This window comes from Lupinus angustifolius, chromosome LG17, assembly GCF_001865875.1.
Source record: "Lupinus angustifolius cultivar Tanjil chromosome LG17, LupAngTanjil_v1.0, whole genome shotgun sequence".
Classification (NCBI taxonomy): domain Eukaryota; kingdom Viridiplantae; phylum Streptophyta; class Magnoliopsida; order Fabales; family Fabaceae; genus Lupinus; species Lupinus angustifolius.
Window position 1 is genome coordinate 962,449 of NC_032025.1, and position 11,085 is coordinate 973,533.

Below are 11,085 nucleotides of genomic sequence, written 5' to 3' on the forward strand. Positions count from 1 at the left end.
TTCTTCTGTCCATTTTCATTGTTTAGGTGATTCGTTGATTGGACTATGTAGATGGGCTGAAGAGCATTTTTATGAAGGGGACAAATCTGCTGTGAACCTGCAAGTGGAGTGGTCATGTAACAGTTACATTCCATATTAATGTCATCACTGAACTTTCTCATTTTGTTGTTGGTATACACTGAATGAACTTCAATAAAATTAGCAATAAGGTATTTTAGAAATACGCATATATTGTACAAAAGGCACTCGTTTTTTTGTTGTAGCTGAATGTATGATTAAATAATTGGAAATTCTAAATATCATGTAAAAAATTCAACAGATTTGTTTTAAAATAATTCTCATGATGAAAATACAAGTTAAATCGATCAATATCTGACACCATGTTCTCACAATTGGGATTTAATTCTGAGTCTTCTGCTCCTTCCCACCTGCCAAATGAGGTTAATAACTTAAAACATTAATACATTATATATGTATGACAAAACAACTATATTAAAAACATTGGTATTAAGATAATACATGGTGCCAACATTACCTGCTGCTACTGTCCACCAGAATTCCCCAAAAGCCGCTCAACAGCTGCATGAACATTCCCTGAGGTAGCAATAAGAGCTCTTATGTTCTCTTGTGTGTCAAAGAACCCCATCTCTTGAAGCTGTGAAAGTTGGGTGGCATACAATTGCTCTGGTGGCTCTGACAAGACATAGAAACCAGTTAGCAAAGTATAAATTCTATTCGGAAAAGTAAAAGACAACAACAATGCTAACCATTTGATCTGTTCGGAACAGATAAGCTACCGGTTCCAAGTCCACCAAACATGCTTGATAACATCTCCAGCCCCATGTTGTTAAATGGTCCTACAAACAGAAACATTTGAAAACAATAACCGAAACTGCTTGCAAAAACAAAAGGCAATTGTGTCATCCAACAACCACCTTTAAAGTTAGAACTCTCCCTTTCATTGCTGGAGATGATATAATCAAGTTAGAATGTGTTTAATGCATGAGACCGTTCAAAAGGTAGCACATATATAAATCAGTGGTCGTAAGGATTCAATTTGGAGCATCTTAAATTTGGTTAGGCATAATTTATGTGAATGGACTTCCACAAGGACCACATCTTTAAAACACCCATACCCAGTTCTATAATTCATGTTCCACCTAACAAACTCTGAGCAAAGATCTCGGGAAACAGTAGGCAAATAGTAAAATTGGAATCCGAGCTGATCTAGAATTCGTCATGAGATACAGATAACAACAAGAGGACAATCGATCCCAATATTAAATGTTCAACAATAACAAACAAGCCTTTATACCAATAAGTGAGAAAAATTCCGGCCTGCCCGATTCGAACCAAAAATAATAACTCATACTAACTCAGGTATAGATGGGTTATCTTCAGAGATGATCAAGCAATTTGAATTGCCAATGTAAAATCACAGCAACAAATATTCAAACAGACTAACAGAATATAGTTTCTATGAACAGAAACCAAAAGAGAAACAGGGTTGTCTTGCATACCAGTACCAGCACCAGTTTGACCAGGTTCCCTGCAACAAGTATACCAGATTAAAAGGAAAATCAAGCCCGGAAAAAATATAAAACAACAAAATAAAATTCAACAAGGGCATCTAAAACATTATATACTTATTTAATCACCAAAAAAATTCATATTCAAGAGGCATTTATGTTGTGTGCCACTTTTTGGTTAAACAAAATTGGTGGGGGAGAGAGGCCACGACACATCACCGGCCTCAATGAGGATTTACATTTGGACTAGATTAACAGATTGCCTGCCAAATGGAAAACCCCAGACTTGAACGGAACTCGTGAGGTAAAGGTCGACCGGGTGAGCCAGCCACCATTGACTGTGTACTGACTGATCATAGCCTCGTATTCATAGGTATGAAATCCTACTTGGGGAGATTTGATTCATCCTGAATTTAATAGTTCAGAATCAACGGTTTGTTTTCCATGGAAAAAACATCAATTATTTTAAACCTTTTGAAATGATGAATGGAATGGCCCACAATAATTTAGGGTTTTAAATTGACACACATTATTGCTTTCTTTATTTCTCATTAAAAAACATAAACGGTTGTATAACTAACTTTCTTCTTGGACACTCTAATAAAAAAATCCCCTCTTTGAAGGATCGTTGCGGGACAAAAATCCAAAAACATCTTATTTCTCAAGCATTGAATCTGATAATCAATGATCAGCCAAATCAAGCTTTATTAATTAATGGCTTTATGGACAAGCGGTCAGAAAAAAGAGAGATGCAATAAAGCTCATCCAACTACATGTGAGACGTCGGGTTTTTGTCTAGTTTAGTTGCCACAGATGTGCTATGATCAAGCAAATAACTACATTACTTAATACTGAAAATTGGCTATGTTACAGTACAAATCAAGTTATCAACAATTAATGGAAGTTCTGGTTTCTTTTCATGGAGAAGTCGAAAACAAATGTCATGTGAGAATGGAAAAGCCCAGCATTGCTCCATTACTTACCGGGTTGATTGTTGCTGACCAAGCTGAGACATAAAGGATTGTTGGAAAGACATAAGTTGCTGTGTCGTGAATAGAACAATCAGTAGTGAGAAAATAACTTAAAACATGTGACAAAATATATAGGGAAACATAAAATACAACCTCTTCATCATATTAGACCTCATTTTAAAGAATCCAATTTTCTAATACAAAGGTATAAATCTAATCACAGAATGTCAAAGTCAATAATTATTTTCCCAAATGTTTAGGAGGCCATTTGACCTATGCAGTCTTCAGGCCAATTAGGTATGCTACGTGTTATTTTTTAAAACACTGCAGAATTACTACAATTCATCACAGAAGAAACAAAATGCAAATATTCAAAACTACCATCCTTCGTAATGTATATAAGCATGTGACTAAAGGGTTTCATTATTGGATCAAATGCTAATTAACCTGAGCAAACACAGACAGGTAACCAACCCTATGCCCGTGAGAGAATATTAAGTCAAATTCATCAACAGATGCAGAGATCTAAAGTCTAAATCTGTCTACCTGCAGTGTCTCAGGTGAGGAAAACAGGCGAAGAAACTCTGGGTTCTGCATGACTTCTCTAAGAGCATTCATATCAGGCATGCCACGCTGCCCAGCATTGGCACCAAGAACCTAAAATTGAATAAGACGTTAGAGAGATCACTTCAGCATATGCACAAGTCATAGGCACATGAGGTCAGCAAGTGGATACCTGATTCATAGTCTGTGGATTGGAAAGCATACTTTGCATCATTTGAGAAATAGCTGGATTTTGCATTAACTGGGTCATCATAGCAGCATCTGGCATACTGCCCAACATGCCTTCAAGATCCGGCAGACCAAGCCCTCCTAGGCCTGTAGGTGTCTGCTGTCGAGCATCCCCGCCAGTAGTTGGCCCTCTGGTGTTGGTTTGGGCACCTCCAGCTGCAATACTCAACATAAATTAGCCCAATACTAGCCACAACTCACTAAAAAACGTTGATACTAGCTTTAGAGCAGACCAGAAAATTAATTAAAATAATTGACAAAAAAGAGCCATACTCAATCATGAGGACAAAATTATCGTCTAAGAACTTACTTCCAGTTGAGGACCAAGGATTGGGAAGCGGGTTAGTATTTGGTGCGGGGGAAGTTGCTTCGGAACTAGTAGTTGAGGGATTAGTTGATTGGTTCCTGACTTGGCCACCTTGAGTCCCCAAGATAGAGGCATTATCATTTGCTGTATTACCGCCCATTGTAGTGGCATTCAAAAATGGTTCTTGAACATTTTCATACATGCGCCTCAGCATGTTAAATCCCTCAGGAGAAGATTCAATGTTGCTCATTGCTCTGTCTGTGTTCCTCATCATTTCACGCATGATCTCAGGGTTCCTAGTAGCTTCAAGTGTCTGACGAAGAGTGCTGGGATCGTTAAGTATGTGTGCTAGCTCAGGGTTTCGATCCATGAGCTCTTGCATCTGTGGGTTATTCATTATAAGATTCCGCACTATCTCAGGATTATTTATTAGATTCTGCATAGCAGGAGTGTTCATTATTTCTCTCACTATATTGGGATTTGACAAAAATGGTTGCTGCATTTGTTCAAGATCGGGAAAGCCCTCTCCAAATAAGCCACTGCCCCCCAATCCATTGATACCAAGCCCAGGGAAAGGTGATGCCCCAACACCTGGCCCGCCTAGACCCCCACCCACATTAGCACCAGCGCCACTCGTATTATTCGGCGTAGTGTTGGAAGTACCAGTATTGGTCCCACCAGCTGCATTGCCAGGTGCAAAGCCACGAACCAAGTGGATGGTGTGATCCGCCTCCAAACCTATAGAGGTGAATAGAAAGTTTAGTTATATTCGCTTATTTAGCAAAGAGCAGTGCTTGTCGGTACAAAGCCCTAAACACACGGCTCACAGGCTGTAAGAGAAATTAATTTACTGAGATGACAAAAATAGAGTGCTGCAAATAAAATGAAAGTATTTAATGCCCTGTTTTAGGGAAAATGTAACAACCAATCCCTAATCCCACTAGATAGGGTTGGCTAAAGTAATTCATGCAAATCATTCTTTTGAAGAGAAAGACTCTTCAAAACACCAGAGTTTTCATGTGAAGGAATATTGGTTGCATCAATTCCATGTTGTTGTTTTTCACTCATGAGGAATAGAACACAACACAAAACCTCCCTTTGTTGCCTTACCCAATCTGTGCTTCATATAATTTTTCATTGATTACAGACAAATCATACAATCGGAACAAATTCAATAAACCAAGAACAATAAAACACATAACATATCCATGTTTTCATTTGTCATATATAAAAATAAAAAATCAACACCAGGACCAAATTAAACACATAAAAAATAAAATTAGGAAGAAGAAAAAGACGAAATAGAAAAGAATAAGAAGATCGAGAATATACCATAGGTTTTGAGAGTTTGATCATCCTTGAGGATGCGACCCTTATAGATCAGACGCTGTTGTTGAGCGGGGATATCAGAGTTTCGAGCAACGATCTCCTTGAATGATCCAACGGTGGAATCGAGATTAATCTGAAGGGTAAATTTGGTACCATTGGAGCATCGAATGTTGATGTTGACTCCTCCATTACCCTCAACGGGACTTTCACCTCCCATGTTTCTGAAAAGCAGTGATAGAAAGGGGAAATATGGAAAACCCTAACCCTGGAACAATTGAAGAAAGGAGAAACAATTCCAAGATTGGGAATTGGGGGAGAAAATCAAACCGAGGATTTCAGAGAGAGACAGAGAAAAATAAATTAACAAAGAAAACAAAAATATATATTAAATAGATTTTATTATCAACCTAGACAAGGCACCCTATCTTGTTTAGGGGACTAGAATTGTTACAATGCCTTCAATTATGCTTTAATCAAATTAACCTATGATCAAAATAGATAAATAGTTTACCAACATTTAGGTTATTTTGTTGAAAGAATTTGAGGAAATAACCTACATTTTAATATTAAATTTGGTTTAACTCAACTAAAAATAGGATTTAATTTATTATAAAATTGACTTGAGACTTGAAGTATATTGACCTAGATCACATAATTAATGAGTTGTCGGATTTGAGATGATTTGCATTCCACAATTTTTTAGGTTGAAATTTATAACCTTACATTATCGATTATTTCACTTCTCTCTTTAATTTTTTTTAATTATGTAACTTGCAAGTACTTGTCATATATTATTATTTATTATCTAGAATTAATCGTTGTCCATCAATTTCATCCACAAAGATGTTGAAAATTGTGGGAAAATCACAAATCTTGATTACCTCTCACAATTCTTATGATATTGTCTATTACTTATTCACAACAACTAAATTTCATCATCATTTGCTTCAACCTTCAAAATTCATTATGTATTGAGCTCCCATTATTCCTCATTTACCTAATGTTCCTCCTTTCACCCTCCATCTAAAACATACATCTTTATATATAATTCATCATTTCCTTATTGTTATATAAATATCTAGTGTTTTTATTAAGTATTTTATAACTTCACTTCCAAATTACACAATCAATATTAAAATTAGATACAATAGTGGTGATATCAAGTATTTTATTGTGATGATTTTCCTTTGTGTTCATTATTTATACAACATTCAAATCATCATTTGATTGTGACCCCATTAATAATGCTAGACTTTGTGATTGCCCTCAACAATATCATCAACTCCCATGGCATCTTGACACTCAATGCACGAAAGACAAATCAAGTGCATTAGTACACACAAAAATACAAAAAACAAATAATTAATTCTATTTCTAACCAAAAGGATAGCATGAAGATTGATCTTCTGCTTCTTGTGCAATGAAGGAAGATAAGATGCCTTTTGTCTCTAATCTATGCAGGAGGAAATACAAAATCTTCTGCTTCAAAACAATGATATTGATTATTTGAAGAGATTGGAGAGTATTGGTTGACTTTGCTTTATTTTAGGTGGTTCTTGTCCTTTCTTTTTGAAATCATCATCAGCTGATAAATGCAATTTTTTCTTCAAGTCAGACTCATTTGTTGTTTTTGCATCCACCTTTATGTTGCAGTTGTCAGCGGTCACTGGATGATTTTTGGACACGGTGGACTGCGCTGGTGTGCACCGGTTTTGTTCAACCATCTTCACATGCTTAGCTTTGTCTAAAAAGCTTTTACTGGTAATACCACTTTTGTTTCTATCATTTACCAGCTGTTTCCGGTGATAATTTTTTTCCCTTGCACCAGAGTCCTTCGTAGATAGATCAACCTTCTTGTGCTCTTCATCGGTTTCCTTGTACTCCAATTTGCCCATTTTCTGCACTGGAGTACCGCCATTCTCAACCAATCTCCGTTTCTTGATCTTTTCTTGGTTATGTTCAGGATTTGGTGTTGATGAAACATGCCTTTTATTTTTCCTTGCTACCAATTGATGGTTTACAGGATCTGAAAGTTGTAATTGGTCAGTTTCCTTAGCACCATCGATCTTAAGATGACATTTTGCAGCCTCAAAATCTTTCCCATCCCCAACAATTCCGCTATTCATAGTTTCAAGAACAATTTTGCCAAAAACATATCTAGCCTCTCGAAGGTGACCCTTCCCAAGCATGTTATAATTTATCTTTGAGCTTTTTCTTTCACTACTATAAAATTGGATACCATTGACCAGCACTTTGAAAAGTTCAGAAACATGTTTCCCTGTTTTCCTTGGTACAAATACCTGAAAGCCACAAAGTTTTCAGTTAGACTGGAGCCTATGCTATGGAGTATGGACAACCACAAATCGACATATTTTCAAATGGATATAAATGATTTACAGATGGGTAAAAGATGAATTAACCTAACATGAAGGGACAAGTTTAGAGTCAGGTGCTATAGGAATCTGCTAAAAGGGATTACTGCAGGAAGGAGGATATCCCTGTAGAGAAAGGCAAACTGTCCAAACGTATCCTTTTATACCCATATTCAAAACTTCATCGCAAGCATACAAGAAATTATGCATGAGATGACAATTCAAGTAAAGATTGTCTTTAAATGAGTGGAACCATCTCTGGCTCTCATAAGTCATAATGATAGAATTACAATTCATATGGTACTATATACATTTACTAGACTAGGCATGTATGAATAACTCAGTCAATTAGAACAGGACTTGAACCAGTTGCAACCACCATGCAAAAAATCAATCACACGATCTTTTGAACATTAGCTAAATATATACCAAAGAAGTTTTACTTACTATGCCAGAGCGTGAAAAAGATGGGTATCTGGACATGAGCTGGACACAAATATTATTCTCAACCAGAGCAGGTATGGAGTCCATCACCAAAGATGCCAACTTAGTGACTGCTTTTGCAATTTCTTCATCTGATTTGTATACATCGGACTTCATTATTTCAGGTGCAAAATGAATGCACATTTCTATACGTTCTTTAGCAAATTTAACACCTTTTTCCCACTCCCCATGATATAAAACAGAAGCAAACGTCCGAACTACAACTGCATCTTGAGGGTTATTTACTAATGCCAGGTGAAACGCTAGCAATCCAATCCTGTAAAATACAAATATACTACAGTGTCACAGACATCCATCACTAAGAAAAAGAGAGAAATAGAAATTCTCAAACAACTTCATTCAAGCAAAGTCTACGCCAGCTAAACCAGAGAGTAAGTTTTGAATAAACCACTTGTTCCCCTCTCCACATCCACCCACAAAAACTTATAAGAATAAAAAAGAACCAGCTGCTAAACCAAGAGCCTGATCATTACGCTGATACCTAAAGTGATTACTGAATTAGAACATACATTTATTGCTAAAAATAGAACTGAAAATGAGCAATTCTTTGATCATCCTCATTTAACACACTTATCTCCTATCCTATGAAGCATGGGCATGGCACTTCAAAAAGTTGCACCAAATACAGATGTTCCATGTGCTAAGTACATTCATAGGTTGGGTATGGCAAAAATTAAATATCAAGTATTACCTTCCATATTGAAATTTTTGCAGGGATATACTTTATTTATGGCCCATCTCTGATGTCAATTGACATCAAAACTTTACAAAACTGAAAAATGAAGCTCATCTCTAAACACCAAAACCAATTTTTTTCCAAGCTTAAGAGAACCAAACAGAATACAAGTGTTAGAAAGTGACTTGCTGCTGCCATGGAATCTAGGTTCCATTGAAGACTCAAAAATGATAATAGGCTGAACAAGGGTTGATCCATTATTTTATTTCCTTCTTAAGATCTGAATACATGCTTCATGGACACAAAAATCAGCAGAAAGTGAATGGGGAAGAAGAATGTAACTTTTTTCTATTCAACTTAAAATATCTTGCCAGAGGATCTTATATATGTGTATCTTTACTTTAAACCTAATCTTTTGGATGGAAATTGTCAAGAACCAACTATCTCAAAAGCTAAAACCTCTGTTAGGTAGGCACATGAATGCCTTTATTATTTCTCTAAAACACCTCCTTACATAAGAGCCCTTTGAACTTGAAGAAGTTCCCATATTAGAAGAATGGGTGCGACAAGAACATGGTCATATAAGCTCTGAATCCATGTCAATAAAAAAGATATTGTAGTAAAGTCTAACTAGAAATACATACAAGATGCATGTAAAGTTCATAAGTTAGCCCTAATTCTTTACACAATCTTAAATGCACCATTAGATATTCTTTCTTTCTCTGGACCTACATCAGAGTTATCCCTCCAACTCTTGGTGCAATGAAATCAATCCTAAAATCTTAGGATTAATTGGTTTTTTTAGAGGTGATGCTTGTGACCAGTGGAACTAAAAACACTCACCATAGAGTGCAATCAGAAGGTTGATCACATGCAACCAAATTATCCAGATGGCAAAATAATTTCTGCAAAAACAACAGAACCATAAGTGAAAGCAAAAAAGTTCATAGCAAATACACGCTACCTATGATATTTGGACATTACAGAGTTCTGATATATTGCTATTTTTATATTGCCTTCATTTTTGTCTCCAAATACATATCCAATTTTCCAACTATTCAACAAGCATAGTCTACGAATATGAGAGAAATTCTTCAGTCTCACTACATCTATTAACAATATTTAACCTACTACCCAACTTACCTTTAGTTTTAAAAGCAAAATCTTCTCCAATTATCACAAAAAATTAATAAGCTTCTACAACTATTTCCATGTTGTCTTATCTCTCTTATGTCCAAAAATTTTAAGAGCCGTTTCCGTTAGTTACGTGGGTGAATAATTATACGATTATTTGTAGAACTACTTTGTAAATCTAACCTACCATCAACATATTGGAAGCCTGAGCATCTTCTTTATTTGCCTGATCGTCAAGATATGCAGCCTGTAACCAACTAATGAGTAATAATTTTATTTGGTTGAAAGGTATATTGTTAAAAGACTACAAGTCAACAACTCAAATCCACTTACATGCAGAGGAAGTAAAAAGTCAAGCAATTTGAATTTCCACAGCAAGCGCAGGGACGGTCCAGCAGCTCCATAGGACAGCATATAGTTCAACTCAATCATTAATTTGTTCTGTAATATATAAGGAACGTAAGCAGGATGAATGGTGAAACTAAAAGTACAATTACTTTGACATCCAAAAAAAACCTGTGAGTATTTTCTGTAATAGACAGTATTACTTTTCCAGTCATCAATAACAAGATACTAATTAAGTGGAAATGTAATTAAAAATATGCAGCATTTCTGCATAGCCTGTGGACAAGAGATAGAAGGAGAAGTATCCCAGTAAAACTAAGAGATGAGAGAATTTTTCTTATGCCAAATTTAGGCAATAAACTAAACCGGTATTGCAGGAAGCAGATAGGAGACACGGATATGACATGAAACAGCATGATTTTGAAATGGCAAAAGGTCAAAAACTAATTCAAAGATATATAGAAGAGAAACATCTAAAAGTATCAAAGTATCCAATACGATACATATTGGACAATGGTATAACGACCCTTTTGATTATCAGACGAGCAGTGCTGCATAGGCAATACTGCAATGGTATACCATCATCATAAAATTCCAATTGAGGTACCTTATTCATGTTCTTAACTAGTGAAGAACAAGTCCTTAGTGCAACCTCAGTCTCCCTTGATAATGATAAGCCTAGACGAGCAGCAATTCTGAAGCCGCGCAAAATTCTCCCTACACAAAGGTTGATGCAACTTCATTCTCATAGAGGATGTTAACCAATACGGAAAAACTCCCAATTTCAACATGCTAATCAGAGCAACTACCTACCAGGATCCTCTTCAAAAGACACTTGAGCAGGGATCACTGTTTCTAGCTGAATTCATATCACCAAGCATAATTATATATCAGAATTCAGCATACTTAAAAGTTACAGTCACGTTTGGGGTGTAAACAATCACTAACAAATCAAATAAAGGGTCACCTTCATCGACTTCAAATCAGCCAGTCCATTGGCATAATCATATATTTTATTGGCAAATGGGTCATAAAATAAACTGTTTCAACAATAAGAAACGGATTAATAAGGCAGATTACATATATAAATAAGAGAAAAAGTAATACTTGTTTACACAACTTCCTA

General features: G+C 35.9%; 2 protein-coding genes across 6 annotated transcripts in view; both read right to left on the bottom strand.

The window, feature by feature from the left end:
• On the bottom strand, positions 330-5,295 carry LOC109331394 (ubiquitin domain-containing protein DSK2b-like). Of its 5 annotated transcripts, none has more exons than XM_019565842.1 (9): positions 4,932-5,295; positions 3,603-4,337; positions 3,237-3,448; positions 3,047-3,157; positions 2,513-2,571; positions 1,518-1,549; positions 768-860; positions 536-693; positions 330-428 (listed from the first exon to the last, which is right to left on the bottom strand). In XM_019565842.1, exons 1-8 carry the CDS (start codon positions 5,143-5,145, stop codon positions 542-544), a joined length of 1,608 nt encoding a protein of 535 aa, XP_019421387.1. In that variant the 5' UTR covers positions 5,146-5,295; the 3' UTR covers positions 330-428; positions 536-541. The 5 variants fall into 5 exon arrangements, with proteins under 5 accessions (XP_019421387.1, XP_019421386.1, XP_019421390.1 ...); XM_019565841.1 differs by having other exon boundaries at positions 330-440; positions 526-693; XM_019565845.1 differs by having other exon boundaries at positions 330-440; positions 526-693; positions 768-857; positions 1,527-1,549; positions 4,932-5,294.
• The window catches only part of LOC109331393, a 6,939-nt gene continuing 1,962 nt past the window's right edge, over positions 6,109-11,085 (bottom strand). Inside the window, exons 7-14 of the mRNA XM_019565840.1 lie at positions 10,927-10,999; positions 10,773-10,818; positions 10,567-10,676; positions 9,948-10,055; positions 9,802-9,861; positions 9,324-9,385; positions 7,748-8,060; positions 6,109-7,228 (exon numbers count right to left, since the gene is read on the bottom strand). Of these exons, the coding sequence (XP_019421385.1) occupies positions 6,431-7,228; positions 7,748-8,060; positions 9,324-9,385; positions 9,802-9,861; positions 9,948-10,055; positions 10,567-10,676; positions 10,773-10,818; positions 10,927-10,999 (1,570 nt within the window). The 3' untranslated portion in view covers positions 6,109-6,430. The remainder of the gene's footprint in view (positions 7,229-7,747; positions 8,061-9,323; positions 9,386-9,801; positions 9,862-9,947; positions 10,056-10,566; positions 10,677-10,772; positions 10,819-10,926; positions 11,000-11,085) is intronic.